Below are 25,830 nucleotides of genomic sequence, written 5' to 3' on the forward strand. Positions count from 1 at the left end.
TTTTTTCATGAGCCTAGGAAAACTTGAATTCTTGCTCCACTCACTGCACAACAAATGGTGCCCCATGTGAGGCTCGAGTAGAAGAGTGCACAACAAGGGTATCATCACCGGGTGCACAATATCTGTTAACCTCTTTGCCCCCTTGCCATGAACATGATGGTCAATGTTGCAGAGGTGGAGTGCAGATGTCCATTAACAAGGTCTGACAAGCAGCTGCCCCCCATCAGAGCCTACATGGATGACCTCACAGTTACAACATCCACCATGCCAGGCAGCAGATAGATACTTCAGGGACTGGAGAGGCGTAGCAAGTGGGCGAGGACGAGCATCAAGCCAACTAAATCCACGTCACTTGTTCTGAATATCTTGATCGGAGTTTTTGATAAATTCCACTCTGACTTGGATGGCAATACCACTCCATTGATCAATGAGAAGCCAGTTGAGAGGTTAGGGAAAGTCTTTGATCAACTCTGTGAGGACAGTGTCATCTGATCAGCCATCAAGGAGCTAGAGAACTGGCTCAGCAGGGTGGACAAGTCAGGACTGCTAAGAAAGTTTAGGTCCTGGATCTACCTGTACGGTATTTTGCTTCGAATCCCTTGGCCCCCACCACATCAGTGGAGTCACTGGAGCAGAAGATCAGCTCATACCTAGAGGTAGCTTGGCTTACCACCTAGCCTGAGCAGTGGAGCTCTGTACAAGAGGAATAAAATACCAAATTTGTCTGTCTTTCATAAAACAGGAATGAGTGCATCTTGACAGGAGACCGTCTAGGTTAATTTTCTGCACATGGACAGTTTGGTATTCGAGGCTTTGGCCTGCACTGCATGCAGGAGACAAAAAAAACCTCACCCGTTTCTTCAAACTCAAAATCAGCAGGACCGAAGATTGCGGTACAAACTGTGTCATCTCTCTGTAATCCTCTGTCCCAGCCCTTGGCCAGCTCCACCAGGGGTTTAAAGGTCTGCGTCTCCAGCTCTGACTCAGTGTCTCACATCTTGTGTGCACCAGGGGCAAGGTCTGTGTGTGACCTAGTTACTGATAAGCCCATGAGGCAAAATCAGATGTTTTTTTTTGTCCTTCAACAAAACAGGGAAAACAAATTTAAAAAGCCAAGCCTTGGATTTTTTCTGCAAAACATCCAACACCTCGCTTTTTTGCAGTCAAAATGAAAGAATAGAATTGTGTTAGAACAATTTCCCGTTAGTTACAAGAATAAAGCCCATCTGAAAATGCCAGGGTGAGGATAAAAGACAGGAGATAGAGTTGGAGGCAGCAGAGAAGAAGATGCGGGGGTTCTTCTTCGCATGAAAGGAGAGGATCAGGAAGTCCGTCAGAGGGACAGCACATGTTGGATGCTCTGGAGATACAGTAAAAGTCTGACTGAAATGGTTTGGACATACACAGGAGAAGGATGGTGAAGATCTGGGTAGAAGGATGCTCAGGTTGGAGCTGCCAGGCTCGAGGTCTTGAGGAAGACCAGAGATTTATGAAGGGAGTGAAGGAGGTCATCAGGTTGTAACGGAGCGAGATGATTCACCCCCTGAAGGGAGCTGCCCAAAGGCAAGAAGAGTTTTTGATAACAAAAACTGAACGCAAATAAAAACTTGACATGGAGTTAAATTATAATAAAAACTGTCTTTATGCAGTGGGGTTCTGAGTATATATACAGTATCAGCCAAAAAATGAACCTTCCGGTACAATCAGACCGACCTATATACGGTTTCTACCTGATTGTTCACCGAATTGATGCCAAACGGACAGCTCTTTATTTTTTGCAGATTTCGTGAAGTCATGTTATGCCTCAGAATTTCATCCAGTCCTGGAAAACTGGTCCTATTTTTCGGAGCGTGTCGATTTCCCACTTTCAGCATTTGACAGACACGTGGTTAGAGGGCAGCGGCCGTCACTGGCTGCTCAAGTCCTGAGCTGCACAATCGTTTCGTGGTGAGCTAAGGAGCTCGTGGATTCTTTGCATGTCCGTATCGGTATCCTCGGGCCGAGAGCTTCTGTTCAGATCTCCAATCAACTCGTCCGTCAGCTGAAGACGCGCCTCCCTTTGGGAAGAAGGAGACGAAAAATGGAAAATGGGGAAAAAGAACAATATTGTAATATTTGTAATGTTTTCACAAAGCTTTTTTTTTATTTTTAATTTACGTACCATTCTGCCAGTTTGAGCTTGTGGAGCTCCCTGCGCTCCCGTTGCCTCCTCTCACGAAGAGTTTCTCCTTGCAGTGACTGCATGCTGGTGATCAAAATCCCTGCTGGAACCCTGGGAAAGAAACAATGTAAATTTATTGAATCGTTTTAGATGTTCAGGTGGCATTTTCTCCGTCTTACGGATTTCCTGATGGAGAAATATTGTATTTTCTGCAGCAATAAATGTACAGAGCAGTGATCTCTTTTCAGTGTGATATGGCTACACGATTGTTGCAACGCAGGCTTCTACAGGGTCAATGGCAGCATCCTTTTTCAGGACGGCTCTGTTACGAGAAACATTAAAAAGAAGGCATTGGACCAAATCTACATTGCTCCCAAAACAACACAGTATGTTTAAACCATCACTGTCAGCGTTTTTCATAGCTATCCAATCCAACATAAAAATATCAGCTGTTTTTTTTGTAACTATTGGATTGGCTCCTTGCTTGCACACTGATGGAGGAGACGGGGCCAGTTTACCCCAAAACATGCCGTTGAATAATATGTTTTGGTGCAACCAAAGCGGTCATGTGCAGGGTAGGTAAATGCACTGAATCATCTTCAAAAGGACTCCATTTAAGCCAATTCAGTGTAACAACTGCTGTCAGCTGTCTCTCGGGATAAATCACACCTTCTGCCGCCCCTCCAGCCCACCACAAACCCTCCACTTACACCTCTGCCATGGGCTCAGACAAGGAAACAATTATAAGAGGGGATCTGGAGCGTGATGTGCTTTACGATTAGTTGCCCACATTCATTTGTGCCCTGGCTGCACCTGGCACAGACAGGGCTGGGCCAGTTTGCACACATCAAATGTTCCAGGTGGCTAGTCACTCAGGCAAACAGGGACTTGGAGGGTGGGGAGTGAGGATGGCAGCGCTGCTAACAGAGAGCCAGCAGGAGAAGGGACAAGGGCAGAGCCAAAACGAAGACCATCACAGAGACAATCAAAACCAACTTTCCGGACTGACTTGCAATCAAACACCTCGCACTCCATGTCACATCACATACAAATCTTGATTTTGGACTCGTGGTTCAAAGTGGCCGCAGGAAGAGAGAAACGAGGTGGGACGAATCCGTGTCCAGATTAGACCACGGTGGATGGAGAGGATGAAGGATGGAAAAACAGAGATGATGTAAATGGGGAGAAAGGGGCAGCTGTTGCCTTGGACGCCCTCCTTGCTCTAGTGCCCAAACCACAGCCCTCTGCGGTTCACATGAGTCCCTCTGGCAGCCAGTGCCGAGCTGGGGATGGAGGCGGGGGCTGAGGTTCAGCTGGGCGACAGAGGGTTGCTAGGAGGGGCACAGCTGGCAGCCAGGGAGCTCATTGCTGTCAAGCACACTAGTGTGAACATGCGCACAAGCATGAGTTCGAATGCTTGCATCTAGACGCACACTCGGCCACTGTCTTGAAGTAGATTAGTAATCAATAGACCCACTTACCCCAGGGCTGCTCCGATCACTGCTCCTGCAACCAGTCCTCCCAGACCCAGGTTCATTCGGAAAAGCCCTCCTGTCACAGCTAAACAGTCACACACACAAATTCATGATTAATTTTGCTGCTTATTGTACTGTAAATGAGCTCATAGGGTACATGTTGCCAGTTTGGTGAGTTTAAGTAATGGGTGATCTGACTAGTTTTCAAAGCCCTTTAATGTTTGCAACTGGATTGCACCGCTGTGAAGTAGAGATGACACACCCTGTACAAAATCTACACCTAGCGTTCACCACTGATTATCCCTGGCACGTAAACCAGAGGAGTTGTTCGGTATGTGGCTTTGAGATGTTGCAATATGACGCTTTCTCATTCAACTTGACTGACGTGAAATAAAGTCTGTATCATGCAATCGGTCCCCAAGGTTGTGCCCACTCACCTCCAGCTGCAGAGTAGTTGCCCAGGCTGCTCCTGTCTCGGTACACAGACAAGCCTGTGCTGACAGAACTAGGACAGGGAAAAAAGGAAAAGAATTAAAAAGTAGTGATAAAAACTATTATTAATACACAATAACATCAGTGATTCTGTCATTAACAACTAAATATACAGGTTTGACAGCATATCTGATTAGCATTAGACCATGATAATGTCTATTCAATGAAACATAAGCATTTCTCCCCTCAACTTTTTCACTAGCAAGTTCATAGCCGAAGTCAATGAATACCCAAGTGGCTCAATAAGAGATAAGTCTCTATAAAACTATCCAAATGATTTGTGAATGATTGTAAAAGTGTTACTTTAACCTACTTGAATAAGGTGACAAATAAAGATACTCTCCAGCTCCATCTGACTCCATATCTCACAAAGCCTCTTATGGCGGCATTGTGGGCCGAGCGCTGATTCAAACACAACAAAGACATACAGTGCTTGTTAGCATCATCCTTTCACATTTGCCTTGAATGACATTTTCAGCCCTTTATCACGTTGCTATTCTTTTATATGTGGATCGCATTACTGGGTTCAAGTGTGGGCAGTTTGTAGAAGAGAAGCGATGCTAACAAGATGTTACGTTGTATTACTGTAAAACTTCATATTAAATTCACAGTTTAAAACGGTTTTTAAAGCACCCACCACAAAGGACTTATTCATTTCACTCACCACAGCATCCACCCGACTTGTATAGATTTCTGCCTGGCTGACTTGGATGTACCTCTCCTTGGCATGTCGAGCCGCTGGCAATCCCCCATAGATGAAACCTGCAAGTGCGGCCACGCAGCCGCTCTTTACCACGTTTGTCAGCTCCTCTGGGTACCTCTGCGTTGCACTGCAGGGCGACATGTGAAAGAGCTCATACGGTCATAAATCACATTCCGCACCGTCACACATGAAAACAGAGATGAGGAAAACTAAGCAGCCTTAAAATACAGCATAACTTCATTATCCAGTGAAGCGAATTCATATTTCTGATATCATAGAAAACAATGAAATGATGACTCGCTGATTTTACAAGCGAAAGTCTATGTTCGATATTTACGAATGCAAATCCTAAGGAACAGGTTGCCACAGTGTTTCTAACAGGCCACTACCAAACAGCCATGAGTAATAGCTGGAGATACAGTGCATTCATTTAATTCATGTCAAAATTAATCTTCTTGGCAAAGCGATGCAAACTGTCAGTATTATTATTGTTTTGTCGTCTATTGTTATCATTATTATCGCTATTACAGAGTCAATGACCTACTGATGTCAAGGTAATGAAGGGTATCCTTTGCAACAGCAAGGTTCACTAACCACTCTAGAGCTTTTGAATTAAAATCAAGCCCTTGGCTTGGCTTACACAGATTTCCATTCTCTTCATGAAATTTACTGACCATACAATAGTTCTTTTATGACACTCTTTTCACTATAATCCTACTTAATGTTGTTGTGAATGACAAAATAAAAATGCTTATTAAAGTACAACAGTAATAGCATTTTAAACAATGAAGTTCCAGCCTCATAGCTACCATAACGCACTTGTTTCGCCTTAAGTATTCAATGTGTGTTCATTTTTAATGCACTTATTCAAATTACTTCAAAACGTTTTCAAGTTCATGCCTATCTATAATATTCCAGTTTGAAAGTCCTATCTGAATATATGTATCTGTATATTACAGTCCTGGATGGCATCATTCATTTCATTGTTTTTCAGAAATTTGTTGCAGATTTTTCATAATGCATTTTTTGGTGAGGATAAATATTGGTAGGTAGTAGTAAGGTGTAGTTCCGACATGTAAAGTGTAAATAGAAAACACAGAAAATAAAGTAACTAACTCTCTTTCAAAGAGGTCTTTGATTCGATCCCATCCAGTGTCCGGGAATTCTGGCTTGCCCAAGGTGCTCGGCATTGTCCTGGGAGTGCAGGCAGGAACAGGAGAAGTGGAGGAGGAAGAGGTGGAGAGGGAGGAGCAAGGAGAGGGCATCTGTTCAGGATGGACAGAAGCCACATCAGCTGCATGGACCCTGGGGAGTAGAAAGCAGAAGGAAGGAGGCCAGGCGTTCTGGATGAAGCCCTGCAGTGGGCCGGTGCTCAATGCGCCCTGGGGGGCTGAATCTGCCTGTCGCCTCCACAGGGCCAAGCCTGTTTTGGGCCGTGCCGGGTGCATTATGCTTCAGCTGGCGTTAAACTGTGGCAGAGAGGCAGAAACACATGGCAGAGAGTTGGGATGCTGCGCTCGCTGCTTCAACATAAGCTCCATCCTCAAAAACAAATAGCCCAGAGGCAGCTGTAATCCTAGCATGGGCTATACAGGCTGTCCAGTACAACAGCTGCTAAAACAGTGCAGCCCTTTAAAAACACACAAGCAAAATCTGCAGTTTATTAAGATTTATTCCTGGCCTTATAACATCTCATTGACCTTCCGGGGATTCCTGGGTAAAAAGGGCGACTGGATTCAAGTGACCTTCCCTCCAAAATCATAAAACTTGCTTCTCTATGTTCAAAGTTATTAGAGAATTAATGGCCAGGTGCAAAATTCACATCTCTCGATATAGGTATAGGATGTGTGAAACACTCTTAACCTTCAAGTGTTTATGCGCTGTAAATCACTGAAAATCCAAACAAAAGGGCAGATAATATGTAAATAATCATTCAAGGCTCTTGAAATTCACCTGAATCTAAATATTTTTTCTTCTGACAAACGTCGAGAGACTTACTGTGACATCTCCAGGCCAAAGCAAAGAAGAGGAATTTTTTGAAATAAAGTGAAAACACGGTTTGAATGATTTACTTAATAAATACCTTGTACGGTTTTAACAAGAGAAATGAAGCAAATTGGGTTTTACAGGCGATTATGTTTAATTTTCATACGCATATGGTAATGTTTAATACCATAATATCACCGTCCCAATGACAAACAGTGGGACGGTGAGGCTTATAGCGATGATTCTCACTTAATGAATATATAAATTATGTAATGTTGCTCTTCAAATTTAAATAAAAAAAAAAAACATTGAATAATTAAAAGCCCGAGCAATATCCCGCTGTGACCTCAGCGTGGAAGCTAACAGCTGCAGCCAGTGGGTATCATTGCCCTCCTGTTTTTAGCTAATACTACCAGAGTTCTTTCTCCCGTAGTAATGCGACGTGACTTTCAGAATAAATCAGCACATTTCTAACAAACGCGTAAGTTAGTCTACTGGATACACAAGTAAAAACAGTGAATACACAAGAAATAAACTCGGGATGTCCGACAATCAGAACATGAGCGGTAGCTGTTAGCATGCTAGCAAACACTGTGTGCAGCTTACCAGCGAGACGTGACAGACATCTGTGAAACATTCCTGGTCACTGCTTAAAAACATTCTCCGGGACTCCTTCTGTGGGACGTTGTAGTTTTTTTTAAACACGAATGTCTTTCATTTTTGTCCTTGTGTTGTTTTTCAGCGGTGACGGAGAGCCGGCGTTTTGACCATTTCTTCTGGTCGCAGCCTAACTAGTGCCGCTTGTAGGTGGAGGACTGTAACTGCCGTGTGTCTGCAGAGATCTGAGGGGAAACAACAGTGAACACAGACCTGGGATTTGAACCGCTCAGGATCACATTTAGTAAATAAAAGACAACAATTTATTCTCATACGCATTTTTGAGCATGAATCAGTATACAAACAGAGCTTTTTTTTTTTAAACAAATACTTTAATGTCATAAAATGTATAGTTGCACAAAAATAGTGGGAATGGATGTTACAAAGGATTGATTTTTGGTCACAACATACAGCTGGACATTCACTACCGCCTTGGCAAACCACACATGATCTAATGCAAATACTACAACATATTCGGCATCATGCTGTGTTGGCTCACAACGATCCCTGCACCTTCCAAAGGTGACGTCAATCCACATTAAAATGTATAAAAAAACATCACACATAAAAATACTATGTGACATATTATTGCTGACAGTTGGCACATTATGTGAATTGACTTGTTGAAAGAATTTCATGGAGACAAGTTTGTTGCATAAGACTCTGTGCAGCTCTAGGAGAGCTGCACAGAGTCTTATGCAACTCTCCTGGAGGTTCTTGGTTGTCCTTTGGAGGGCAGTGTAACAAAGCAGATGCTATGTGGGAACTTGAACTTGGAACTGAAGAAACTAACCACATGTCTCTAAAACTCGAATGAGGTTCACTGGGGAGGACAAGGACATATTATTCCAGCCTAAATCATTCACTGACTGTGACAAACAAATAGCCGATTTAAGCAACTGGTGAATGATGATATCCCACATTGTGTAAAAACCTAGTAAAGTTAGATTAGCAAATGACGGTGAAAGGCATACATTGCCTATTGGGGATGCTTGTTAGTTACTTAAAACACTAAAGATCGAATTTACATTCAAAAGACGTTCGGGGCCCAGGTAAAGGAGCGTGACATAAGGCTAGAATCTGGAGACACACACCCCACTCCCCCAGCTGCCGACATTTGCTGTATGTCACACCCCTATTATTGAAATTCCAGTCCACCGTTTACACTAACAAGGATAAAAACTTTGAACAAGATTCAAAATTGAATCGTCCCTTCCCTGCAGCCAAGTCAGTGCAAAAACGATTCAATCAATGTTTTAGATTTCTTTCTAAAAATGTGCTTGAAAGAGAGGAAATTGTCTCATTATGGGAATAAGACAATTTTTCGCCCTCTTCTGAGCGGAGTAACTCAAGTTGATGGGCAGTTTTCATGAAGTCATCCCAAGAGAGCAAATAGGAGGAACCTTGGAACAACCTGTAGCGATGCTGTGTGTTTGGATATCACATAAACAGAAGGAGGAGAAAGAGAAATCAGCTTGGTGTTGAACCAGCCAAGCCTCATTATAGATTCATCCAGTTTCCAAATATTAGTTAATTAACTTTGTCAAGAGAGATTTTGCTATAGGAGTCAACCAGTATTCATATTCTTGGCACAAAATGAAACACTATAAGAGGAGCTCTACTGGCTGTTGTACTGGGGAAAAAAACAGCAGGTTACAATAGATCTGCTCTAAACTAAACCTTTTATCCTCCTCCTCTTTTTCCATGGGTTTGGCCAAAAAAAGATAAGAGACCAAAACTACTGGAATTTTTCACATATTCAGCAACGACGAGAAAGAGACTTTGAAACGGCGCTATTCTACGACAAATCCAAGCTTTGCCAGGGACAGGCTCTTGGATTTTGTCATCAGGTTCTGCCCACAAGTCTCATTCAAGGTGGAAGGTGAGCAGCCAGAGACGACATTACCGAAACTGTTTGGTTTGATATTGAAAGAGTTAATGAGTGATAATCATGGTCTGTTTTACCGTAGGACTGGAACACGACCCTCGAAAGAGTCTACACAGTCATCTCCTTCTACGGGCTGTTAAATTAAGAATGTTCTGTAATCTTAAAAGGGGGAAGTCAGTAACGTTTCAGGAGATGATGTGTCATGGTGCTGGTCTCTCCCTTACAGCTCAGTCTTTGTTGGCCTGTGGACAATTAGGCTGCAGCTGCTCTTTCTGCTGGGTTTGTACATGAGGAGCTGGCTGAACTCCGAAAGAAGCCTCTCCCAGTAGCAGGAAACGTCTTGCATCCTCAGATGCTCGAGGATGAATTCTTTACCCCTGCAGGGGAAAAGACATAGAAGTTTAAGGATTTCCGCATTTAAGTGAATTCAATCATTTCTGTTTACACCGACACTAGTCACTCATTTAAAATGAAAATATTTACTTTATACGGAATTCAAGTTCCATTACCTGTTGGCTATCTCCTGTGCAATGGCATCATTTTCTTTGGCAAACTGAAGCAGCTTCCTGATGACAGAACCAGGCAGATCACATTTTATACTGAACTGTGATTCTCACTTATTATGATTACCAAAATAAATCAATGCAAGCTGAAGGAAAGCGCCGTTTCAAGTATTTTAACCTGACGTCAGAGAGGTCCTGCTTGACAGGGATGTAGTGGACCCACGGCTTGAGCTGGAGGTAAAAAAACTCCTGCCATTCGTCCCCAACGTGGAACACCAGGGCACCACAGAGGAAGAGGTGTTTGAAGCGAAAGCTAGCGGCCACACCACGGAAGTTGAATAAATATCTAAAAGTGACGAAAAAGGAAGGGTTAAGATTTCCTGCCCCGTATTGCAGTTATTTATCTTTTTAAAAGAGTGAATCAGGTATAAAATGCACAATCTGGATTTAAAAAAAAAAAAAAAACTCAAAGCAAATCAAAATGTACAGAAATTGCAAACAAATCAGCCTCACTTGTATCTGCAGTGATCCACCAGTGGGATCTCTTTTGCCGGCGGTCTCCCCAGTGTGTCCTGTAATGAGCAGCTGTCATGAACAGCAAATACTCGCCACGGATCCATTTCACTATCTAATGACACATCCTTAATGTTTCACTGTTAAAGTTCATAGACAATCCAAAGGAGACATGGTGTGAGCTGGTGGGTTATTCTGAATCTTCAATTTAAAATTAAGCAATAGGTCGGAGCAACTGCAGTGTAACCAACCCGCTCAGACTTCCAGGCCTGATTCTTCGTGTACTCGGCATCGACCAAATCAGGACTTTCTCTGGACAGAAGGACCAGGGGGTCGCGCTCAGGGCTGGTTCTGTGAAAAAATATATAAAGAAGTGCAGGTTCAATTTATTTATTTTACCGCAAAATGCATGTTTGGTCGGTTTCAGGTGCTCTGGTAGAGCATCTGACTTCTTATTGTGTTCACTTTTGCTGGACAGCAGATACTACGTTTACACCTTCCACTTCAAAATTTAAACAACTGGTAAGAAAACAGAAAAAGTTGACGCTCGCCCAATAAAATAATGATTGGATAAACCGGACTGACCTGGAGCCTCTGAAGAATCCTTTCGACTCTTTCTTCTTCCATGGCCACTGAGCAGCAGCCCTGTAAGCACGTGATATATGAATAAGATCAACTTTACGTCACGTTTCTGCCACAAACCGTCTGATTACCTCTTCCATAACCCCTTATAAATGAAGAGTTGATTTGCTTTTGTCTTTTAGATGCTGGAACTTACGTTTTAAGATCCTCTCTCATCAGATCCCATCTTCCAAGTCCAGTTGGGTAGATGGGCCACACAGCAGGGCCTCCCTCCCAAAATGTCCATGCAGGGTACATGATATCCTGGTACTCTGAGGTCTGTTCAGTAGACACACACAAGCACACTTAGTTTACACAGACTTTATCGAGTATATTAAAAGTGAGCAAAGGTACAGAGTCTAACCTTACTGAAAGAGAAGACCGGTAAGGCTGATCCTGCCCATGTCGGGACTTGAGGATAATCCCTGACATTTATCACCATCTCCAAGTCTGGCAACCTGTCAATCCCCTCAAGAATGAAATGCTCCACCCCACTGCACCTGGTAACAGGAATAAATACATTAATTACACCCAGTGTTTATATTAGTCTTGATTAAATAAGTTATTAGCCAGCGCATCCACTTGCCTGGCTGGGAACATGCAGTTTTGCTCTCGATACAACTTATGTCCAATGATCTGATAGTGAGTCCCCACCCCTCTCTGAACTGCCGAAGCCATAAGATCCTTGGAGATTCCCTCTTTAAACGGTCGCAAATCATTCTGAAGGACACTGAAACCAAAGAAAAAATGTTTTTCGCTGACATCGCGCTTGCGGTTTGAAAGTGCATATTGATTCACCCATTCACAAACACATACACGCCGATTTGCAACTGGGGGGTTCAGTGACTCGCTTAAGGACACTTGGATCATCCAGAAACCTTAGGATTGGAGGGAGACCCTGTTCTATAAACTAAACCGCAGCGGCCCATTAAAAAAGAATATTTACATAATGACAAAATTAAAAACATGAAATGACTTAATTCAAATGTATTCCTTTCAATTCAGCCATAAAAAGGAAGGACCCACCTTAGATAGCAGCTACAGTTGGCAGAAATGCACGGCGTGAAATGCTTGACAGCATCAGAAATCTTATCTCTTACTTCTTTCCACTGTTTGCCTGCAGTGAAACAAAAAATACAAAAAAGTGTGACCATAGGGATCTTTATCTTGTCACAATAAAATGCCAGTTTATAAAGAAATTCTTGATGCTGATGCGTTAGAATTGGCTGTTAAAAGCAGATTATCTGAGAAATACTACCTATTGCAACCATACAAGGACAAGATAAATACAACACAACTGCCAGATTTCTTGGTAAAAAACAAAAAAACGAAAACAAACAGGTCCGCTCTTAAGGAACACTCAGATTATGATGAATGACTTCCATGTAAAACAATGCAGTCTTTTGCAAAAATGTACTTAAAACTTAACCAACAGTTAGCTAGCGTTAGCTCAGAGCTTTGTAGCTAGCTAGCTAGCTCGTGAGATGATGAATGACTCCAACACCAAAAGTTAAAAGATGGGATGAAACAATAAATCGAATGTTATCCGTCAAGCTTGAACCACTTGGTTAATGTATTTTCTTTGAACATAATTATACCCGATGCCGCCACCAAGCATAAATGGCACATTAGGAAGAGGAGTAAAATTCTCCAAAGGTATAGGCGCTCCATTTTTCGCTTTATCGTCCAGGTCTGTCTGGGAATCGAGCCGCCGGATGTTGCTTCCATTACTCTTGTCTGACTAGCTATTACGGTAATGTGCAACAAAATAATTTCATGCCGCAAAATTACCGTAAAATCGAAACAAATCCATTGTTTGATATTGACTCGACAACTTTAACCTCCCAAACCAACCCTTGTCTTGCGTGAACAGACGGAGATAGTAAATGTAACTGTTTGTTTATTCATTAATTTCGGGGATGGCTGACTCAACAATGAAAAGATCCTTGAGTTAGTCTTCTTACATTTTATCTTCTTTTTTCCTCAATCTTTTTTCGCGGCCTGCAGAGTGTGTGATATGAATCGGACAACAATAGAAGCAGTAAATAAATTACATTGTATTGTAAACTACACATTTTGATCAGAACCATTGCTGTAAAAAGCTCAGGGCCGTCTCTGATGAGATACTCAAATGCTGAATGTGCAAAGAGAAAAGTGAGGATTTTTGTTTTGAAACTAAAATAATAGAGATGTTGATTATTTGACTGTATAATTCTGTCTTGAAACATTTATTAACCAGGCGCATCATTTTGCATCAGCACCACACCTTCAGCATGTACCGTCCCCGGTCATCAAAACGCCATTGCTGATTAAATGGCCTGACTTACGAAATCCCCAAAGCTTTTCTGCTCTCATTTCTAAAATTATTTCAAGGACATGAATGGCTACCTAATGAATATTTTTTTCTAAATTTCTGTATATTTAGAGGGAAGCGGCATGGGCCTCTCGTGAGACCGGAGGGCTGAGAGAATAACCAAAAAGGAGAGGAGGAGACAGAGGACAGGTAGAAAAGCGGCGACATCAAATCAGAGCGACATCCAGGGGAAGCAGAGGAGCGGTTCTGCAGAGACTTTTGCTTAAATTTGCAGCTTTGAGATCCTTTCACATCTGTGCAGCGATGCAACGGATCCGCCTCTCGCTCCTGTGCGGCCTCCTCCTTCGCCTGGTTTCCTTCTGTGCCTCCGAGGAAGGTCTCGAATTCCCCAACTTCGACGGCAAGGATAGGGTGCTGGACATCAACGAACGGAGTTACAAGAAGGCACTGAAGAAGTTTGACTTGCTGTGTCTGTTCTACCATAAACCTCTGCCAGCCAACAAGGGCCTGCAGAAACGCTTCCAGATGACAGAGCTGGTGCTGGAGGTGAGAACAGGTCGGGAATATTTGGGCGTTTGAAGAACAAAAATGGAGAAAAAAAAAAAAAAAAAAGTAAAAATAAAAATACGGACAGTCAAATTATACGGGTAATAAGATGGATGCTGGCAGTTGTGATAGAATATCTTGCATAAATCTTATATTTCAAAGATGAAGAGGAAAAATTATTTTATAGCCAACAGTAGCAAGCTGCACTTTAATGCTATATAACTCAACACATGAGATTTCAATTGTCACTTTTGTTCTTAATTTTGGAACAACATGTCTGCCCATTAAGATGAATGACACGTATCAGCTTCGTCCAATATAACTGGATCACACATAAAGGGTGGACAGTAATTGATACCTGTCAACTCATTCTAAAATTGGCACCAGTGATACTTATGTAAAATATGAAGTCCGATTTATATCGACATCAGAAGATGAGTTCATTTGATGCCATTTCACAATACAATATAAAACCAGTGAGGAGTGAATAATTAGATTATCGGCTTAGTTACACAGTAATTAAATTGAAATGAGTGAAATTCATCCGGCCGGCGTAGTGGTGCAGCAGTTGGCACCCCCACCTCACGGCAAGAAAGTCCCTTGTTGGAGTCCCACGGGCGGCCTTTCTGTGTGGAGTCTCCATGTTCTCCCCACGTCTGATCGGGTTCTACCGGGTTCTCTGGGTTCCCCCCACAGTCCAAACACATGCACGGGGACGTGAATGAAAGACTAAATGCTTGCAGTTTTTTTTCCAATGAACTCAAATAATTTGAAATGGATTCTGATCCAAGTGACATATTTGACCAACATATTACAATCCAATATTATTAGATATACGAAAAGAAAAATGCCCATTTTTTTGCCCCCATTTTCTAACATAGATAGTTATTTGAACACATCTTTGATTTATGAAAGAAGAAACTAGAAATGATCCAAATCTGTATTTCTGGCCAATACTGGTTAATCTAAAGAATCCTTTGCAGATATACTCTGCTGCAGAATGCTTCTCCAGCCACCAAACAAATCCTGCAAAAGGGATATTGAGTCAGGAAATATGGAAATATACAGCTGATGGGTCCAGGAAATGTCTCAATAAGCCGTGGCTCAGACTCACAGTGTCACTATCGCTTTCATTTCCCCGCAACCTGTAGATAACAAGTTATTGTGCACTCCCTGACCCCAGCTCTGGTTTCATCACAGCGGACGCAACGTGCTTTCTTTTCTTCTCCGGCCACGATGTGTTCGCTGTCTATCACACCAGGAGGCGAATCTTCCCGTCAATCTGTGAAACACTGACGGATGGAATCAAGTGTTTCTCACCTGGAGTGATTTATAATGATACCTCTTCTGCTTTGGGTCATGAGCATCCAGGGACTCTGTTTCTGGGTCATTCTTTTAATTATAGCGTGTGTCCAACATGCACGACTATTAGTCTGCAGATAAGGAGAGTCACTCCTCCATTCCCCTGCAAATTGACATGAGCGAGAAACACATAGAATAGAATAGGATGTGCATTTAATTTCCCCACTGTGGGACGATTCCAGATTTCAATGAAGGTTGGTGAGCACTGCCACCTCACAGCAAGAAGGTCCCTGGTTGGATTCTGACAGAGTGTCCTTTCTGTGTGGAGTTTCCGTGTTTTCCCCGTGTCTGCGTGGGGTTCCCCTGGTTCCTCACACAGTCCAAAAACCTGCAGGAGGCCAAGTGGAGACCCTCAATAATCCAGATTGGTTGTATGTCATTATATGACGTGAGATTGACATCTAACCCGCCCTTTCTGCGGGTTCTTTACGTGCAAAGAATACATTTTAAAAAGAAATCCCATCTTTTTCTTGGTTCCAGTGAAAATCACAAAATATATCTTTGCTTTTTAACCTATTTAAAACCTGTATTTGAGTGAGGTTGTGTGTGTGTGAACTTGCAGCTCACAGCTCAGGTCCTGGAGAACAAAGACATCGGTTTCGGGATGGTGGACGCCCAAAAGGATTCCAAAGTGGCCAAGAAGCTGGGTATGCCTTATTTTCATTTGCATTCTGGAGCGTTGCACGCTGAGCTCCGGGACTTCTGAGAGAAAATCCATCAATATCTGGTTAGCTTTCACTTCTCGTGCTGCAGAAATGACTGCCGTCAATGGAGAGCCATCGGTTCCGTCTCCAGAGCCCCTCAAATTTGCTGTCCCAAAAATGTACTCCTGCTTTTCCGTCAGGTCTGCAGGAGATCGGCAGCTTGTACGTCTTCAAGGATGACCGAGTCATCGAGTTTGATGGCGAGCTCTCGGCAGACACGCTGGTGGAGTTCCTGCTGGACGTGAGTGGGAGGCTACTCCGCAGAAATGCAATCCTATTGAACAGAGCAGAGAAACTCCAGGGTAGATGCTCCAGTCAGCGGCCAGAGAGTATTTTCACAATCTTCTACAAACAACAACAAAAGGTCTCATGGATTCCACCCTGATGAAGGGAGATCACTGTCTTGATTACGCATCAGTGGAAAATGATCCTTGTTTTTTTTCCCTTGTCCAGCAAAGTAGGCCGACGTATTCTTGCGTAAGACATAAACTAGTTTCCCGCGACGGCACGGATGAATTCAGCAAACCCTCTCATCTCCAGTCAGTGGTTTTTTGGTGCTGTGAAACTCGATTATCTGTTCCCATTTGGGGAGGCATGTTAGCTAACCCTCAGAGAATCAAATGCTTTTCTCACACAGCCCTTTTGTCTCGGATGACACAGGCAATATACAAAGCATAATATATAAACAAAGAACTGCAGTGCACCTTGAAGTATTAACAGCGCTTTTTTTCATTAATGGATTCAATTATTTCTTTCCCCCAAAATTCTACACACAATACCCCATAATGACAATACAATTTTTTATTATTTTTTTTGAGATTTTTGCAAATGTATTTAAAATTCACAGGCTTTGCCACAAAGCTCAAAAATGAGCGTAGGGAGAAGCGCCTCAGTTGGGAAGTTAAATCAAGAGCCCGATGGTCACTGAGGAAAGAGGAGAACTTTCCAGAAGGACAACCAAAAACCAAAGCGCTGTGAAAACTTTCATGCCTCTCCAAAGCTAACTAGTATCCCCTAGCTTATCCAACTGAGCAAGAATACCTTCAAACACTTTGTATAAGGTGAAAATCACCTTCTTTGTGTAGGTGCTGGAGGACCCGGTCGAGATCATCAACAATGCAATGGAGCTGCGGGCCTTCGAGAGGATGGAGGAGGACATCCGGCTCATCGGCTACTTCAAGGGGGAAGATTCACGTCAGTTTAGCTCAACTCGTGTATTAACGCTTTGGCGTACTGATATCGCTGTTAAGCACAACACAGGGGTGTGTGACCGGTTGAAAAATACATATATACGCCACTTCTCTGTCCCCGCAGACACTAATGGGATCTAGAGGCTAATGGAGGCACGTCAGGCTGTCGGGGGAAACCTGATTCCACAGTCTGGCACTTCTTCAGTCCCATGAGAGCCTTTAAATAGCTTCTACTTCTCTGTCTAATAGGTCAAACTGCAATTATAGCTTTTTTAAAAAAAAGGGATGGGAAAGATGTTATCTTGTCCTATATGATGGTGGCAGGGAGGATATAGGTTTTTCTTTGGCTGTGACCTTGTTGCAACAGGGGCCAGCGGTGCATTACAAGCCTATAAACCTGAACATCAGTGGAGTGTGTTATTCCAGAGGCGGCAGCAGAGTCGTGATGGTGAACTGAATGAAGGGAGACGGTTTCTCTGCTCTGCTCCCTCATCACATCCCATGGGTTTGGCTCGACGCGTGACAAGAATTGGAAGATGTTCCACTCGCAGAACTTTTACCAGCTTTGCTTTTTGTTCATTCTTCTTTGAGTTTATCACAAATCTCTCACTGCGGTTCCTCTCCCTCTCCCTCTCAGACTACAAAGCTTTTCAGGAGGCTTCAGAACGCTTTCAACCCTACATCAAATTCTTTGCCACGTTTGATAAATCTGTAAGTATAACATTCATTCATTAATAATCCATACTGCTTATCCTGCACTTGGGGTTGCGAGGCCGGAGCCGATCCCAGCTGTCATCGGGCGAGAGGCGGAGTTCAACGTGGGCACGCCGATCAGAAAACTAGAATATTGTGATAAAGTTCTATATCTTCTGTAATGCAATTGCAAAAACAAAAAATGTCATTCATTCTGGGTTCATTACAAATCAACTGAAATATTGCAAGTCCTTTATTATTTTAATATTGCTGATTATGGCTTACATCTTAAGAAAACTCAAAAATCCTATCTCAAAATATAAGAATATCATGAAAAAGTAATTTTTGTTTTTTTAATTGCATTACAGACGATAACGAACTTTATCACTAATTTTCTGAGACAGTCCTGTAGAGACACAACCATTCACACATCATATACGGAGATACAGTAAAACTATTTATTCTCTCACTCATGAGTCATATAGAGACATACAACCATTCATCCTCTCATTCACACGACATCTACAGACCGACAATCATTCACTCTCATTCAAATGTCAGAGACAAACCATTCACTCTCTCATTCTCACATCATATAAGGACATACAACCATTCACTCAGTCATCCACACGTCTGGGCAGTTTAGGGTGTAATTATAAGGTGAACCATGAAATCAAAATGTGCGTTGAAGGGGTTCAGATTTGTAGATCCTTGTCTGAGTTGATCTGTACAGTGCTACGGTTTGCTTGGCACATGTGTGTATGTGTGTGTGTGTGTGTGTGTGTGTGTGTGTGTGTGTGTGTGTGTGTGTGTGTGTGTGTGTGTTTCAGGTGGCCAAACATCTCTCACTCAAGATGAACGAGATCAACTTTTACGAGCCTTTTATGGAAGAGCCTGCCATTCTGCCTGGAAGGCCCCTGTCAGAGATGGACATTGTTGACTTTGTTAACCAGCACAGAAGGTTCATATGACGCACATGTTGTTGGAATTACAGATATTCCCATTTACTACCTAATTTTCTATCAGCTGACAAAAGCTGATCCAGATCCTACAGATACTTATTCAGATGCTATTTTACACTAATACACGCACAACTTAATATGAAGATGGGATATGATAATGTTCTTTTTATATGACCTGGTCAAGCGGTAAGACATGAGTGTCGTCCTACTTTATTCTATCGTATACCGGACTGCCTCAGAAAATTAGAATATTGTAATAAAGTTCTTTATCTTCTGTAATGCAATTACAAAAACAAAAATGACTTTTTCATGATATTCTAATATTTTCAGATAGGATTTTTGTGTTTTCTTAAGATGTAAGCCATAATCAGCAATATTAAAATAATAAAAGGCTTGCAATATTTCAGTTGATTTGTAATGAATCCAGAATGTATGACATTTTTGTTTTTGTAATTGCATTACAGAAGATAAAGAACTTTATCACAATATTCTGAATTTTCTGACACAGTCCTGTGCTTGGATACTTGGCTTTCGAGCAGCACATCATTCATGTTTACCGATCGCATTTCCCGGAGGCTTCCAGCATGACCCACTGCATCATTGACATTCGGCTCCGTCTAAATAGTCTTACATGTCAAGAAATCAATTTCCCCGATAAAACAGAAGATGCTCGAAATGGCACAGTGCAACTTCATGTGGAAGCCGAAGCTATTGCTTTAGAGCTTCAGACAGGTTCAATCTCAACCGCTGTCTGGTTGAAAGACACTGGTCTGGGTTAGAACACACATATATTTGGATCAGATATATTTTCAACGCTGATGTTGTAATCTGGGTGTTCACAGGGCTACGCTGAGGAAGCTCCGGGCAGAAAATATGTTTGAGACATGGGTGAGTTGAGCCGTTTAGTCGTACTGGGAAGCTTTGACGTGGCCTCACACATTCTCTGAATGACCATCTTGTCTGACATCACTCAATTTATTCAGTCGCTCATGTCAGTGAATGTTCTCTCTGCAGGAGGACGACATGGACGGAATACACATTGTTGCCTTTGCAGAGGAGGAGGATCCTGGTTTGTAATGGGCTCGACCTTACATTAAAATTATAATGTCTCTTAGTTTCGCACTTGCTTGCAAAGTTCTGCACTGCCCCCTCATCTCTAGATGGCTACGAGTTCCTGGAAATCTTGAAGGACGTGGCCAGAGACAACACCAACAATCCAGATCTCAGCATTGTCTGGATCGACCCAGACGACTTCCCTCTGGTTCTGCTTCGTTTTCAGCTCAATATTTCCAAACTTTTTTTTAATTTTTTTATCTACATTCAGATAGATTGGAATCGGGGTATAAGAACAGGATCTCTGCTGGTCTGTGTGAACTTGTTTTGTCCGGTCCCTCCAGCTCACCACCTACTGGGAAAAGACCTTCAAGCTGGATCTGTTCAGACCTCAGATAGGTGTCGTTAATGTCACGGATGTAAGTGAGGGTTAAGTTCTCAAAAGAACATCCGGAGAAGCGGCGTGCGGCCTGTAAATATCTCTGTACTGTGTGTTTCAGGCAGACAGCGTGTGGCTGGACATGTCCAACGATGAGGACTTACCCACCGCAGAGGAGCTGGAGGACTGGATAGAGGATGTTCTGTCGGGAAGGGTGAACACCGAGGACGACGATGAGTCCGCTGACAACTGGGAAGACCCTGACAGCTACGTCACAGAAGACAGCGATGAAACTGACGACCCGGATGAGGAAGAGGATGGTGATGACTAACCCGAGGCTCTGTCATCATTGCACCTAAGAATCAGATTCACTTTCATTCAAAGAAACTCACTAAGACCGTGGAAACATTTAAGCCTGGCCTCCCATGGAGTCAGCATGGTATGCAAAGCAGAAATACTCCTTAAAATAACCCATTTGTAAGATTTAATATCTTCAACACGAGCTGAAAAGGTCATGACATCATCTGTGACCATTACATATAATTTCCTTTCCGTGATGATTAAACAACATGTAGGCGGTGATGTTTTGCAGTGTGTATCATATTATCTTATATTGCCATTCTTTGATTGTCTCCTTCTAAATTTGCACTGGAAATAACCATAAAGTTTTATTCTTGTGATTGAAGTCTGGGTGCTGGTCTGAGGCTGGAGAAAAATTAAATTTTAGGATGAACTCGTAAGTAACTCTTTTAGGACGTAACGCAACAGTAACTGTAATTGTTGTATATCTCCTCCAAACCTAATCAAACTCTTCTACATCTGAGAGTTTATCTATCAACATTGACCAATGGCTGAAATCTAGATTCCAACTGCTGAAAATCTTGCACCTTTTTAAGTTTTGTGAAGTATCCGTGTGTATTATTATTGCGATTATCAATATGGGACCCATTTCCTCCCCACAAAATTCTGGCAATTTTTAATGTAAGCAATCAAATCGAACAATTCTGTTTTCATTCTGTGGCTCTTTTTTTTTTCCACTAGGCCTTGTGTCTGAAAACATTACAGATCAGAGTAAATCTAAATGTTAAAAACTGAAAAATCAAATCAGTGAATTCAAAGAGAGTGAAACGGAGAAATAGCAGATAACCTTTTGTCACTCTATTACAAGAGACATCGACAACATGGTAATTTAATCTTTTATGATATTAAAAATGTAATGCAGGTGTAAGGCTGACGTTAATAATGTAATGCGTGTGTTTGTGTGTGTAATTCAACAATATGTGTACAAGTACATTGCACTGGTTTTCTTATAAGGAAGATCATTTAAAATTGACTGAGTGGAGTTTGGTATATCAAGTAACTTGAAAACTGGGATTAAATGAGCAGAGAGCACTGCTAAAAAGGCTCATTTTCAAGGACTTGGTGAATTTCTTGAATAGCGAACTGCCTCTGCTTGGAAATGTGTGTGTGTGTCTGTGAGAGAGAGCGAGAGAGAGAGAGAGAGTGCGGTCAAATTCCCCCTCATTACGAAGGTCCAGACTGATGCTTAAGACGACAGATTGGCACATTTTCCCCCTCAGTCAATGAGTATTTTCACCTTGAATTATTTAAAAAGCGGTGAATTATTCAGCATCGTTATGCCTCCTAATGGGCGGAGGGATCTGGACGGAGAAGCCAGGGGAGGTCGGGGGGCGAGGGAGTCGGGGTTGGGAGGCTCACAGGCTGCCCGCTGGGGCCCGACAAACTGCGTAAGGACTCACTCCTGTTCAGATTCTACTGCTGGCCATGAATTAATAATAGGGGGCCATGCTAGAATCATGGTTCCCCTGGAGCTGGATGGGATGCGGTGTGTAAACAGGATGTTTGCATCGGGGCGGCAGATCTACACATAATTCACGCTGTATATGGACTTCACTAAAATTGTGGCCGTTTGAACGTGACCTGAGGCAAAGTGTCGCCCTGGAAGCGAGAGGTGTCATGTAGGAAGGCGGCGCTGCTCTGCGGAGCCTTCGGGTCGCGTTGTGTAATCCTGTGTGTGTCAAGTGTGATGGTGTTTTACATGGAAACAGACAAAAGAGGGTGGCGAAAGCCCCCCCCCCCGACACACACACACACACACACACACCAAATTACCAAGTGATGACACCATAGCAGACAGTAATACATAAATGGTAAATGGTCTTTTATAAAGCGCTTTACACTAGATAACACTGACACCGCGCACACACTGATGGTAGCTGGCAGAACAGCTATGCAAGGCACTTTGTAGGTGTGTGCTTGAGTGTGTAGCAGTGCACAACAAAGAAATGATAGGAAACAATTGACCGGAGTGGCTCAGCACAGTTCAAAGATGAAGTAGAGGGACCTCTAACCCCCCCCCCCTTCCGTCGCCCGTGCCACCGTCTGCACAAAACCAAGTCATTACCAAACAAATGGAAAAAAAGGAATGAAGGCAAGAAAAGCTGTCTATTTAGATGCAAATGCTCCTCATTTTCCTCCCTATCAATTTCCCGCCAGTGTCCTGGTCCCGTACGGAGCAGGCGGGGGGGGGGGGGACGAGACGGGGATTAAGCCGGGGACAGATGAGTTCCGACAGGCAGCCTCACGCCCAGGGCTGGTGGAGGGATGAGGCTGTTCATTTTCAGCACCGGACACAGATTCATTTGCCCACGAGGCTCGGGTGCGTTGCGTTGACAAGCTGACAGCGAGCCAATTACCAGTGAGCTCCATGACAACAAAAAGCCAAGGCCCACTAGAAAAAAAAAGGGCTTATTTTTCTCTGTGGTGTGTAACGGCAGGGCCAGATGTGTGACAGGGCAGCCGCGGGGAGTGATGGCCAACCTTCATCCGTGCCAACAAACTACAGCAAATTGAGATGCAAGGAATCAATTTAGGAACCAGACAGTTCACCGCAACACAAAGGTACAAAACTGCACAGCGTCTCAGCTGCCAGCGTGAGGGGAGACGCTTTCATTTGAAGCGCCAGCTCATTTGCAGGAAAAATGTAGCCACTTTATCGAAGCAGTTGCCAGGATCACGGTCTCGTCCGGTAATTGAAAATGGCCGAGGGGTTGGAATCAATTTAGAGATTTCAAGATTTCAGTGCGAAAGAAAACAAAATATGACATCTTGAAGCGGATGGCCGGCGAACTGTGCATCCAGGTGTTTTGGGAAAAAGGACAAAAATGGCTTGTGATATCAAGTTAGTGGCGCCACATAAATATAATAATACCGTACTCATTGTGATCAACGATTCGACTTGAGGTTTGCGGACTTTGGTTTCCACAGGAATTTGAAACGATCTACTTCAAACTGTTCGCTTACATATAAAAAGACGATTGAAATGTTTTGAATCAATGAGAGGAAACCAACACACAAAGTTTTTACAAATCATCATAAAAATGTTTAATTTTTTTTTCCTTGAAAATGCCAAAGCTGTCAAAGTGTTAACATTGCAGAGTCACCTCGCCATCGATACGTCCAAGCGAAAACCAAATTCTCACATGGGAGCGTGACGTGGCCGCGGAGCGACGAGGAGGCGGGAGGAAGGGCGGCCATTTGAACTGAAACGCCACACACACACACACGACATTCAAACATAGGGCTTTACATAAATACTTAGTTACAGTGTCAAAGAGAGGATGCACGGTCACGTTGGGGTCAAACACAAGTCATCTGTCGGCAGGTGGAAGAAACAACCAACGACAGGAAATGCGAGAAAACTGCACAACAGTTGTTTCAGTACCCCTACAGCCAACGTGCTCGACCACCAGGGGGCAGGAGTGGACAACCCTGCTCCCTGCCACAGGTCTCACAACTGCATTGCTCCTTGAGCAGGCAACACCTCAGGGTTTTACAACTCTGGCTTGGAGTACAGCAGTTCAACGCAAACCAAATCAGGAGGTTAATTTTCTTGGCACTAGCTTGATTCGACTTTTGATTCATGAAGCAGCTGGACAGACAACCCACTCGACACAGATGCACTCTGACTCGCATAAGGAGGGAGGGGGGGTGGAAGAAGCTGGACAACTGAGGTTGGGAAGGGGGCTCCAACCCTCACGTTGTCGATTCAATGTGCAATGAATTCCAGCTGAAAGGATGAAATCAAATATTTAGATATCCTGCTACGGTAGCCACAAAGGAGGAGCTCTGATTTAGGAGCATTCAGTAGTACTTTTTTTTATTTCTGTTACCCTGGTTCTTTTCATTACACCTTTCTCCTCCCCCTTTCCATCATGTCAGGCAGACGTGAAAGCCCTGAGAAGGTTACTGAACTTGCGAGGCAGGGCAAAAGTGTTTTGGAGAGTCTCTTGAATGTATGATCCGGTTCAGTCATAGTTCACTGTGCTGAGAGAGGAAGAGAGGGCGAGCGTGTCTGTGTGTGTGTGTGTGTGTGTGTGTGTGTGCGCGCGCTGTCCCAAAATGGGACTGGAAAGTCATTTCTCTCCATTGCACCTGGAAAAAAAAAGTTCCTGACTGTGGGAATAGGCAACTGTGTGTGTCCGTTTGTGTTGGTAATGACAGCGGTCAGGATATGACATTTTGAGTTTCAAGAAATCTGTCTGGTAAATAACGTGTGGTCTGGTTTAGCAGATCACCTGCAATAATGTATTCAATACAGAGTCTGATTTACAGGTGGGATTTTGTTTTTTTAAGGAGTCATCTTTCACACCACCAAGGGAAGGAAATCCATTCACGTCAAAAGGGGGCCTCCTAATACTTACAAATGCGGGGCTGACAGCAGCAGCACCGTCAGCAGAGTTGTCATGTGTTTCCATCGGGCTTCAAATAACAAAATCCCAGCCGCATTATTACAATCCTTAGTGGTTTGTCTGTCTGTCCCGGGGAAAGAAAGCACTGCCTGAAGTCTCAGTTCCCATTGTTTTTTTTCTTTTTCATTTTTTTTTTTTTTTGGCTCCAGCATCTCAAAATGCAGGAGTGATTGTGACGACACGTGGCACACATACATACACAAATATAGTACAGACACCCATACACTCACGTTATGTGCACACAACCATTTCTTTAAGTCAGTGAACGTATAATCCTGCGTAAAAACCATGACTCTCTCATTTTCATCCAAATCAAGCACGAGTGGATCAGTATATTCAAAAATGTGTGTAATATATAGACTCATATTATATATAAAAAATTAAAAAAGTTAAAAAAAAAAACAAAAAGAAAAAAACAAAAAACTGCAGATCCAAAATGAGTGTCAAAACACAGTGAGGAATTAAAATGGAAAGTCCTAGACCGAGGTCTCAGACTGTAACCGCAAAACGAACTTGTGAGACTTTGGGTCGATGTACTCCTCTGACATCTGGATGTAGGGGATCTTCTTTGCCGTGACAACCAGACTGAAGTCCACGTTCTTTAACAGGAAGACAGTGCCGTCCCTCAGGCCACTGGTAACCGATGCCTCGCTGATGAGCGTCCACTGGCGGGCTAGCCAGTGATCCCGGCTGTATTGCAGGGTGGGCCCCGGGGTCAGGTAACTCTCAAGGAAGGCCTGGTCAGGAGGGGAAGAAACAAACATACACACACACACATTGAAACATACCTCTTCACCAAGCACTACCCCACTAATTGTACTTAGTCGCCTAAAAAAAACAAAACGAAAAAAATAAA

The 25,830-nt window shown here is 43.1% G+C and overlaps 4 protein-coding genes across 9 annotated transcripts in view; 1 reads left to right on the plus strand and 3 right to left on the minus strand.

Annotated features, from left to right (window-relative positions):
- Positions 1-1,618: 1,618 nt before the first annotated feature.
- Positions 1,619-7,606, minus strand: timmdc1 (translocase of inner mitochondrial membrane domain containing 1). Of its 3 annotated transcripts, XM_086147946.1 has the most exons (9): positions 7,424-7,606; positions 6,692-6,721; positions 5,948-6,298; positions 4,793-4,958; positions 4,442-4,530; positions 4,074-4,141; positions 3,643-3,721; positions 2,162-2,272; positions 1,619-2,057 (listed from the first exon to the last, which is right to left on the minus strand). In XM_086147946.1, the coding sequence occupies exons 3-9, from the start codon at positions 6,277-6,279 to the stop codon at positions 1,907-1,909; spliced, it is 996 nt and encodes a 331-aa protein (XP_086004072.1). In that variant the 5' UTR covers positions 6,280-6,298; positions 6,692-6,721; positions 7,424-7,606; the 3' UTR covers positions 1,619-1,906. The 3 variants fall into 3 exon arrangements, with proteins under 3 accessions (XP_086004072.1, XP_086004073.1, XP_086004070.1); XM_086147947.1 differs by lacking the exon at positions 6,692-6,721 and having other exon boundaries at positions 5,948-6,136; XM_086147944.1 differs by lacking the exon at positions 6,692-6,721 and having other exon boundaries at positions 5,948-6,300.
- A 178-nt stretch (positions 7,607-7,784) lies between these two features.
- Positions 7,785-12,715, minus strand: poglut1 (protein O-glucosyltransferase 1). The gene is made up of 11 exons (XM_086147943.1): positions 12,598-12,715; positions 12,026-12,116; positions 11,586-11,729; positions 11,364-11,499; positions 11,157-11,278; positions 10,964-11,023; positions 10,630-10,729; positions 10,379-10,437; positions 10,044-10,211; positions 9,872-9,928; positions 7,785-9,739 (listed from the first exon to the last, which is right to left on the minus strand). Exons 1-11 carry the CDS (start codon positions 12,668-12,670, stop codon positions 9,583-9,585), a joined length of 1,167 nt encoding a protein of 388 aa, XP_086004069.1. The 5' UTR covers positions 12,671-12,715; the 3' UTR covers positions 7,785-9,582.
- Positions 12,716-13,382: 667 nt separating this feature from the next.
- On the plus strand, positions 13,383-21,682 carry LOC147233297 (calsequestrin-2-like). Its single transcript, XM_086147942.1, has 11 exons — positions 13,383-13,859; positions 15,784-15,868; positions 16,066-16,166; positions 17,011-17,119; positions 17,753-17,826; positions 18,639-18,769; positions 19,613-19,658; positions 19,785-19,839; positions 19,931-20,031; positions 20,168-20,242; positions 20,324-21,682. The coding sequence occupies exons 1-11, from the start codon at positions 13,617-13,619 to the stop codon at positions 20,531-20,533; spliced, it is 1,230 nt and encodes a 409-aa protein (XP_086004068.1). The 5' UTR covers positions 13,383-13,616; the 3' UTR covers positions 20,534-21,682.
- A 1,900-nt stretch (positions 21,683-23,582) lies between these two features.
- The window catches only part of LOC147233298 (vang-like protein 1), a 54,631-nt gene continuing 52,383 nt past the window's right edge, over positions 23,583-25,830 (minus strand). For all 4 annotated transcript variants that reach the window (XM_086147952.1, XM_086147951.1, XM_086147955.1 and 1 more), the window contains one exon: positions 23,583-25,711. In XM_086147952.1, coding sequence (XP_086004078.1) covers positions 25,451-25,711 — 261 coding nt within the window. In that variant the 3' untranslated portion in view covers positions 23,583-25,450. The remainder of the gene's footprint in view (positions 25,712-25,830) is intronic.

Source organism: Fistularia commersonii, chromosome 6 (genome assembly GCF_037954325.1).
Source record: "Fistularia commersonii isolate RoL2024-O1a breed Wild chromosome 6, RoL_Fcom_v1.0, whole genome shotgun sequence".
NCBI classification, from domain to species: Eukaryota; Metazoa; Chordata; class Actinopteri; order Syngnathiformes; family Fistulariidae; genus Fistularia; species Fistularia commersonii.

Excerpts from the sequence above, each read along its gene's own strand:
- timmdc1 (XM_086147944.1), bottom strand. The coding sequence starts at position 6,279 with ATGCACCCGGCACGGCCCAAAACAGGCTTGGCCCTGTGGAGGCGACAG. Across the intron at positions 4,959-5,947 it reads AAAGACCTCTTTGAAAGAGA|TGCAACGCAGAGGTACCCAG; the intron begins GTTAGTTACTTT and ends GTCGCCCTGCAG. Across the intron at positions 2,273-3,642 it reads GTGATCGGAGCAGCCCTGGG|GGTTCCAGCAGGGATTTTGA; the intron begins GTAAGTGGGTCT and ends TTTCTTTCCCAG.
- poglut1 (XM_086147943.1), bottom strand. The coding sequence starts at position 12,670 with ATGGAGCGCCTATACCTTTGGAGAATTTTACTCCTCTTCCTAATGTGC. Across the intron at positions 11,024-11,156 it reads ATGAGAGAGGATCTTAAAAC|GGCTGCTGCTCAGTGGCCAT; the intron begins GTAAGTTCCAGC and ends ACGTGCTTACAG. Across the intron at positions 10,212-10,378 it reads GTGGATCACTGCAGATACAA|ATATTTATTCAACTTCCGTG; the intron begins GTGAGGCTGATT and ends CGTCACTTTTAG.
- LOC147233297 (XM_086147942.1), top strand. The coding sequence starts at position 13,617 with ATGCAACGGATCCGCCTCTCGCTCCTGTGCGGCCTCCTCCTTCGCCTG. Across the intron at positions 16,167-17,010 it reads TGGTGGAGTTCCTGCTGGAC|GTGCTGGAGGACCCGGTCGA; the intron begins GTGAGTGGGAGG and ends TTCTTTGTGTAG. Across the intron at positions 19,840-19,930 it reads TGCAGAGGAGGAGGATCCTG|ATGGCTACGAGTTCCTGGAA; the intron begins GTTTGTAATGGG and ends CCTCATCTCTAG.